At 35.2% G+C, this 8,745-nt stretch overlaps 2 protein-coding genes across 2 annotated transcripts; one reads left to right on the forward strand and one right to left on the reverse strand.

The window, feature by feature from the left end:
* Positions 1–16: 16 nt before the first annotated feature.
* LOC128162189 (RISC-loading complex subunit tarbp2-like) lies at positions 17–2,922 on the reverse strand. The gene is made up of 4 exons (XM_052825375.1): positions 2,757–2,922; positions 1,038–1,149; positions 548–726; positions 17–186 (listed from the first exon to the last, which is right to left on the reverse strand). Exons 1-4 carry the CDS (start codon positions 2,920–2,922, stop codon positions 17–19), a joined length of 627 nt encoding a protein of 208 aa, XP_052681335.1.
* A 1,891-nt stretch (positions 2,923–4,813) lies between these two features.
* On the forward strand, positions 4,814–8,283 carry LOC128163739 (ribonuclease P protein subunit p25-like protein). The gene is made up of 7 exons (XM_052827392.1): positions 4,814–4,970; positions 5,641–5,806; positions 6,395–6,487; positions 6,784–6,818; positions 6,901–6,942; positions 7,034–7,108; positions 7,634–8,283. The coding sequence occupies exons 2-7, from the start codon at positions 5,666–5,668 to the stop codon at positions 7,776–7,778; spliced, it is 531 nt and encodes a 176-aa protein (XP_052683352.1). The 5' UTR covers positions 4,814–4,970; positions 5,641–5,665; the 3' UTR covers positions 7,779–8,283.
* The last annotated feature ends 462 nt before the right edge of the window (positions 8,284–8,745 follow it).

The following is an 8,745-nucleotide window of genomic DNA, read 5'->3' on the forward strand; positions in this document are numbered from 1 at the left end:
ATTAATGAAAACGGACTCAATTGATACAAGAGTGTGTGTGAGTAATTCTAACCAATGGGATTTCGTCCTCCTCCTCCGATTCCTCAATCTTCGTCTCTTCCTCCCCGTCCTGGGTGATGTTCTTGATGTGGACCAACATGGCACTGGCAGCCGATCGCTTCGCTGTCTTTTTTGATCTTCCAGTGCCTTAACAAAAATTGACAGGTATTAGGCGAAAAAAAGGTTCAATCAATTAGTGATAGATTTATATGTGGATATAAATCAATCATATCTCTTGAACATGTAAATCAACAAAAGAATCCCCACCCCCCAAAAAACCCTAAAACATTGCCAATCTTGATATAGAAGGTACATGATAAAGACTTTAGTAGTAATATCTTTTAACTAGATTCTTTACTTTTTGAAATTTTTAAATACTCGTCTGGTAGATTAAACTGTTATATTCCTATACTTGCATATACTCTTTTTCCTGAACAAGATATAAAGACAGTAATAAACCTCATCTTTCAAGACAAGCACTGTACACAATTTTGCAAATTTCTTGCACCTTTCTCTGTGAATTTTCCCAGCTTGACTGTACACACAAACTCTCGATTGTGTGGGGGACCCTCCTCGTTCCCGAACTCGTAGATGGGGGGCTTGATCAGTTTCTTCTGGGTGAACTCCTGCAGCTCTCCCACAGGGTTCCCTGGTACATCTACCTCCATTGAGTTACCTGACTGCTGCCTGTAAGGTGAGAGAAGAGGGTGTACATGCAAGTCACAAAAATAAAATATAACTCCATATGTACCTAGTATAGATATTTTATCTACAATTCTTATGCTGCAAGAATATCCTGTGAGAAGAAAGAAAGCTCAAAAAGAGAGAGAGAGAGAGAGAGAGAGAGAGAGAGCACTTAACAACTCACATACAAATGTGTAATATATACATAATTATTTTGATTTTGATAAATGGAATACTAAGCCCAACTGCATATGGCATGTACATATAAATACTTGACATTCTTACAATAGGATCAATGACTGATTGTCACTTACTGTCCCTGCTCGGGGGGCACCTGCTGTTCCTGTGTCTGAGTCTCGGCCAGTCCCAGGATATGTTGGAGGGCAGCCAAGGCAGCTCCATGCTTGGCCTTCTTCTTACTGGTTCCTGTAAAAGGCATGGCAAAACATGTCAAACCGTAATCATTTTCTTAAACACTAAACAAGCTGTAACTATACATTTTATGACTGAATACTGTAGATTCCTAATTAATTAAATCACAAGGAATTAATATTCGTGTAAAATCACAAGAAGCACATCTCTCGGATTTTGAAATCTCGCTTTTATTTTCTGAACAGATGCAAAACGATGGAATCACATAATTAGTACTTGCATAAAATAAGGAATCTACAGTACTCAATGCTGGCCTTTCTTTTTACTAGTTCAGAAAATGACTTTTAATTTAATGGCAGGTACAGAAGATATTGATTCTTTATCACATGAACTTTTTGGACTTTTCATGAATCGTATAGTTATTAAGATATTTGCAGAACAGTTTGCATTGAGATGTCAACTTGAACAAATCTTCAGTCTGCATGCTTGATTTATGTGAAAAAGTCTGACCAGATAAGATAAGGTCTTTCCATGCAAATACACTGTACCAAAAGATATCAACTTGGTCAATTTTGAGGTCAATTTTGAGGTCTGGAGAGCAGGGATGGGGTAATTGAAAAAAGTATTTGTAATTGAGTGTAATTAATTACATTTTTCAAAGTAATTGAAAGTAATTTGTAATTGAGTCTGTCTTCAATTACAAGTAATTGAATGTATTTAAAACATTCCAAAAATATTGTGTATTTTCAATTACTTTTCAATTACATCTCAATTACTTTTTTTCCAAGTTTAAAATATAAAAAAGGTGTCTTATAATTATAAATAGATTTTATACATGTTTGGCATGGACTTTTGTTTATACGATAATTAAATGTCCCATAATGTTTCATATGTTTATACAGCATAACACACTGCCCAGGGCTATAGGTAAAGATCTAATTTTGTGGAGGTGTGAACTCCTCTTAAACCCAAGAACCCCCATTGATTTTAGACTTAACAGAGTCAAAATATCTCATTCTTGTGAATTATAGCAATTATTATTTATATACTGTTCAAGTTCAAGTTCATATATTATTTATATACTGATATGCTGTACTGCTGAAAGTTGTACTTCCTGAATAAACATAGTTTTAATATGTGAATAAAAATTAATTCACTATAGAAAAATATTATTCAGAACCAAAAATGAACTCAATGGTACAAAATTTTTCTAGAAATTTTCAAGAAATCTGATCTGAACTGAACTGTACAACCTTTAAAAACATAACTGTACACAAAGCTCTGTATATCTTAATGCTGTTAAGATATGTATTATATGTTCTCAATTAAGATTTAAAAAAATAAATTAAAGTATTTGAAATGTAATTAATTACATTTATCAAAGTAATTGAGAGTAATTAATTACATTTAAAAAGATCAATGTAATTGTAATTGCAAGTAATTGATAAAATTGTCAATGTATTTGAAAGTAATTAATTACTTTTCAAAGTAATTGACCCCAACTCTGCTGGAGAGTAAACAAGCTGAATGCAATTCTGTACATAAAAAGGTGCTTTGATTCTTTCAGGGCATCGCTTAGTACAGGTACATTCTCAAAAATGGAGGGGCTTTACTCCATCCCTTCATCCCCCTCAATCAACCCCCCTACCTTCACTCCCTACCTTTTCCTGTGGCTATCACATCCCCGACAGTCACTCTCATGATAAACACAGGTTCATGCACAGCGCCCTCATTAGCCAGCAGGTCATACTGTGGAGTTATGCCCCTTTTGGTGCTAATTTCCTGCAGGAAACTAATGGGGGTTTTGCCAGGAGGAATCAGTGCCATCTAGCTGGATATCTGAAACACATCATATTGAATATCATTTCAAAATTTGATAGCTATATGTAGTTTACTTGCTAGAAAAATAAAATTAAAAATACTAATGAGAGTTGATAATCTTGCATATAACAATTACTATGTAACATTTAGAGGGTTATGATCTGTTCAAAATTGATGGGTTAAATATACATTTGGTGAGTGAGATTCCCATTCTTTGTACTCATGCGATGAAACACCTTCTTACTCAGAAGCTACGTGTACCAGCTACTTGGTAGCTTCTGTATGCCTAAATGACCCAATTAGAAAAAGTTAAGAATATTGTTTGCAACAGAGAAGTCTCATACATGCATCAATGGCAGACACTATTTAATTGAGCCACAAATGCCCACAGTACCTACTAGTCATCCATTTGATTCAAACCTGGGCACCCTGAATTATCTATAGTTAGGAGAGATCTACTAACTCATGAGGTTTCTAGCAGTCACAGATACATGTGAGCGATCCGTCATGCTGGTTTAATAGCTGGCGCTAGACAGCTCAGTTGGTAGAGCTGCTGACTATGTCCTTATTTTTCCTACATCCTCTTACATTTGGTGCTGTCACCAACCACTGGAACTGACAGATTAACTCCTGCAGAGGAAGAGACTGGGTGATCTCCCATAGGCAAAGATCATTTAAGGTGGAAGTAAGGTGATGGTCAGACCGGCTCAAATACAGGCACCAGATAGCTGAGTTGGTAGAGCCCCTGACAGTAGATTCAGGGGGTGGGGGTTCAAATCCCAGTCTGGTCCGTCATTACTTCTTATCCCCACCTTGTTACATCTTAATAATGTGGTAGATCGGGATTTTTAAAATATTTATTAGAAGTAGTATTCCGATCCCGATGTGATTCATTCTATTAATTTGGTAACGCCCACTTAATACGATAGCCGATAACGTTAATGACAGTTGTCTATTGTTCTGTCCCATAAATAAAGTCATGTAAGTCCTTATTTGACGAGGGAGATGGCTGGTTTTGCTAGCTAATTTTCTCCAGAGAGAGAGAGAGAGAGAGAGAGAGAGAGAGAGAGAGAGAGGGAGGGAGACAGCTGGTTTCGCTAGCTACATTTCTCCTGAGTTCCCGTCTTGTCTGTCTATTTGAGGTCCCTGTTAAAGTTAGGTTTGGGGAGTTTAAGTACTTGATGTAAACATGTTTAACCTTATTTTGTTATAATAAATTTATAAAGGGTTGTTAATCTTGGTTTTCATTTACTTTGAGTTTTGGTTATTTATATATCTGGTTTACCTATGTTGAGAGTCGTTTTCTTACCTTATTTATGATTTAGTAAAGCTTAATTCTTAATGTAGAGGTCAAATTCAGTCTCAAAACAAAAATAATCACAACGCGAAGTAGGCCTACTAATAAAAACCTAGCTATACGGCACTGACCTGCTACACAATGAAGAGGATTTCTAACTTTAAGTGCTAGGCACGGTTGTCTCTTTGCACTACTTTGTCATTAGATAGGTAGTCGGGGGGTATAAACAATTTCTGCGATGCCGAATTTCGCCCATACAATACACAACAGCCATACAAAGTTAATACAGAGTGAGAGTCTCTGCAAACGTGCTTTTTACTACAATAAATCAGCAAACGCATAGTCGTAGTTGGTAAATACAAATTAACTGCATCAACACTATACCAACACCACATCCACGCATAAGTAAAATGAAAATGTAGGCTAAAACATGAATGCAATATTTACCTTTCAGGAGATGCACATGTATGTAATTATTTCATGTCGGGATCGTGTTCCAGTTGTCGTAAATTGTGAAGCAGAGTTTTCGTTAAAAATTACACATTAAAACTTTAAAGAGTACAATAAGCAATATATGAAAATTATTTGAGGAAGCCCAACTTAAAATTAATTTGGAAAGAAGATATTATGTTAACGACATAACACTGAAAAAGTCCGAATTTCCTCTATGTTAAATGTGGCGCTGAAAAAATGATGGTGTAAATGGATTTCAGGTATTAGAAGGAATTTCGACACCAATGGACTAATCAGTGGAAATGTAAGTATTATTAATTGTATTAATCATAACCTGTTCATGATTTATCATTTAAAGTCTTCATATAAGTTGAAAACATTGTAAATAGAAAGTAGCAATCGTGTGCTCAGCCTGATACACATTGCACCATCACAAACATATTTAAATCTGATGAATTTTAGATAACCAATATTGACCACTGTTGAGCTAGATTCGAAAAATCCCATAATTCCCGTAGTCCTAATATATTACTTATGTTACAAATTTATCAATGATTAAATGCTATAGTACTCATTTTAAGGGAAATGTTGTCATGTGGTTGTTGGAATTAGCATTGTCCTTTGCTGTCATGACTATAATTGTTATACTTTAATAATTTCTTACACTATTAATTGGTATGTTTTTCTCTTGTAATTACAGTACATAGGCGTCGGAACCGGGGGAACCCCCCACTTTTTTTGCAAATTTAAGTTATAGGCTACCTAACCATTAGGCACATAGCATGATAGGGGGTTCAGCCCCCCCCCCCCCCCCCCCCCCCACCACACACTTTTTATCGCCAGAAAGATTATTGTTCAGAAATTTACCTTGAAAGATTGAGAAGTTGGATTCAAAGGCATACTGCCCCCCCCCCCCCCTTTACTGAGTGAAAGTTAAATGACTGAATGAAATTTTTGATATTTTTTTTTTACAGTTTAACAACACTAACACATCAAGCTATGGAGAACTACACAAAAGGAGAGACGAGAGAGGTGGAGATGGAGCCACTGTTTGAAGTAGACCAGACTGGTGTGGACATGAAGGTCAATGCTGGCAGCAAGATCCGGAACCTGATGGGCTACGCCATGAATAAGGTCAAGGTGAGTGATTCCCCATGGTCTATGTTATGAGTAAGGTCAAGGTGAGTGATTTTCTCATAGACTGTGACATGAATGAGGTCAAGGTGAGAGATGACAGATTTCTGAATGATGGAATATGCCATGAATAAGGTCAAGGTGAGAGATTTCTGATGGACTGTGACATGAATGAAGTCAAGGTTAGAGATTTTCTCATAAATGGACTTAGACATGAATAAGGTCAGGGTGAGAGATTTCTGAATGGCTGTGAAATGAAAAAGGTGAAGGTGAGAGATTTTCACATTGCCTGTGACACGAATAAGTTCAAGGTGAGAGATGAGAGATTCCTGATGGGCTGTGTCATGAATTAGGTCAAGGTGAGATTCATTGACTCCTGATCAGTGCTGATTGGCTGTGCATTGAATAAGGTCAAGTTGTGATGATTCCTGATTGGCTACACTAAGATAATATGACATATTGCTTCAGCTAATTAGTGCAAGTTACAGATATTTTTTTTACTGATAAAGTAAAAAGAGAATGATTTTCATGAGGTTTTTTTTAAGTGTACAAAACCAGTAGTTATATATTGAACTCTTTCCATTCTACCTGTAGAATCCCTCAGTGAAAAGAGTGGTGTGGAATGGATCTGGAAAAGCTATCACGAAGACTGTCACCTGTGCAGAAATCATGAAGAGGAAAATTAAGGTTGATTTTCTTCATCCTCCATAGAATTGTTTTTCTGTACAATCTTTCAATGCATTTCCTGTGAAAATTTATTCTCTTTTTAAATTGATAGAAAATAATTTTTTAAGATTTTCCATGTTTTACAATTTTGAGGAACATTGCTTTTATTTATGATGTGTTAATGTGATTACCAATAAATAATACTGTGTTATACAACCTTTGAAGATAATGGGGAGCAAAATCTAATTTAGAATATAAAATTAGATATGACTATTGAGTATTGATGTATTAGTACCCAAGTATTTTTATTTTCATAGGGTCTTCATCAAATAACCAAACTTAGGAATAGAAGGTATATTACATAGATTTATAATGTGACTTTGAAATCACAAAAATGTACAAAAAAGTACAAAAAAATCTGTTCTTTTTTTTAGAATTGAAGAGTTCTGGGAACCTAATGTTGAAGGATTAGAAAGGTATTGAAATTGTTTTGAAAATTGTCTTTTATAAACAGAGCAAGTTTTCCTTTAATATTATCATTCAAAGCGGCTTTTCTTCTATTTATAGACTAAAAGTCAACAGAGATATTCCTGCCATTTCTATATTATTATCCAAAGATCCATTAGATGCCAGCACACCAGGGTAAATAAGATATTCTTTTGGTCATTAATCTGGTCTTCCTCTATCTCTGCATATAGATGTACTCCCAAAAAAAAATGGGATAGAATTGTTGCAAACTCATTGCATGTCACTATAGTATATGATACTGTGGATTCCTATTTATATGCGAGGAATTAATTTCCGCATAAAATCACGAGAGGCAACCCTCACAGATTAAGAATCTTGCTTTTATATTTCAGACAGTTTTGAACTGTAGAAAATTATAACAAAAAATCGGTGATCGCAATTTTAAATTTTTGTGATTTGATACGAAACAGCAGAATTAAGCACTCGCATAAAATAAGGAATTTACAATACTCAATAAGCAAATGGAGATCAGCCTTGTGTTTCCGACATATGGCATAAAAACTGGCAACCCTTTTAAAAAGGAATTGCAAGTACATATAAATCTGTTCAGAACAATGGGCACTGTACAGAAAATATGTGAAATTATAATATTCAATTTTAATAATAATGGTTGTATCATCTTTCCTTAATCATTTATAGGTACCAGGCCCCTGGATCTTTTGAGGAGTTTTGGAAATCTGAACTGCAGCAACAAAAACCAGTAAAACGGAAACATAAAAAGTATTACACCAAGAAGGACATGGATAGTGCTAAAAATAGAAACACTGAAACACAGAAGAGCTAACTGTTACAGCAGGGGGACAAATTGATATTAATTGTTTCATAGTTAGCATTAAACAGGAATATGAGAGAGGCAAATATCAGGGAATATGTGTTCAGACCATGGAAATTTAAGAGCGATAATGATAAACTGATATCTTGAACTGTTTATGGCATATGAAGGATCTCTTTGTCATTGTAAATTCAGTTGAGTTGAATGTTTACTGCAATAGTTTGTTGAATTATATATACAAACTGTACATGATTGTGTAATGAGTATATTTAAACACTGTACATTGGATATAGGCATTTAGTTATATAAATGATTTTAATTTTTGAACTTTGCTTTAAAGGTTGCAAAAAATGGGTACAGTTATGAATAAGAAATCAATTTTATGTATGAAGGTAGATACATATTTAGTATAAGATATGTGTACAGCTACATGTATGATGCATGTATGCCTGGTATGTACACAAGAACCACAGGTTTTTGGTGTTATATGTTGAGAAAATAAAATAACTTGACTGTACTGGTATCTTTTCTTTGTATTTAAGAAATGCTTTATGATAGCTTAGTCAATTCATTGCCAGCCCCCCCCCCCCCCCCCAACCCCCTAGTACTGAGTCTCCAACACTCCTAATGTTCATCATTTTAGTCATTTAAGTCTATGTAGAACCATTTTAACAAGACCTTGGACTTTCAGTAGGGCGTAGCTATCTATTCCTTGCGTCAAAACAAGTTAAAAATGACGTGGTTTCAAGCGAAATATGAACCGATTGCGTAGTCTTATCTCAAAAGCCAGACAAATCTTGTTGATTTCAATGAGCCATGGCTGAGTGGCTAGCTATGAAACAGGCAGGCCTACGTCACGTTGCTGTTTGATACAACTATCCAAAGTCCAAGCTCTTGTTAAAATGGTTCTAATTCACAGTGAGTCCTATACCGCCGATATGCATTGAACCTTTCTTATAAACATTAAAAATGAATTCTG

This window comes from Crassostrea angulata, chromosome 9, assembly GCF_025612915.1.
Source record: "Crassostrea angulata isolate pt1a10 chromosome 9, ASM2561291v2, whole genome shotgun sequence".
NCBI classification, from domain to species: Eukaryota; Metazoa; Mollusca; class Bivalvia; order Ostreida; family Ostreidae; genus Magallana; species Magallana angulata.

What these genes read in the sequence shown, in the direction of transcription:
- LOC128162189 (XM_052825375.1), bottom strand. Translation starts at nt 2,922, where the DNA reads ATGGCACTGATTCCTCCTGGCAAAACCCCCATTAGTTTCCTGCAGGAA. An exon ending in GTGCCCCCCGAGCAGGGACA is followed by an intron (nt 727 to 1,037) that starts GTAAGTGACAAT and finishes CTCACCTTACAG; the next exon opens with GCAGCAGTCAGGTAACTCAA. An exon ending in GGGAAAATTCACAGAGAAAG is followed by an intron (nt 187 to 547) that starts GTGCAAGAAATT and finishes ATTTTTGTTAAG; the next exon opens with GCACTGGAAGATCAAAAAAG.
- LOC128163739 (XM_052827392.1), top strand. Translation starts at nt 5,666, where the DNA reads ATGGAGAACTACACAAAAGGAGAGACGAGAGAGGTGGAGATGGAGCCA. An exon ending in AATGTTGAAGGATTAGAAAG is followed by an intron (nt 6,943 to 7,033) that starts GTATTGAAATTG and finishes TTCTATTTATAG; the next exon opens with ACTAAAAGTCAACAGAGATA. An exon ending in TTAGATGCCAGCACACCAGG is followed by an intron (nt 7,109 to 7,633) that starts GTAAATAAGATA and finishes AATCATTTATAG; the next exon opens with GTACCAGGCCCCTGGATCTT.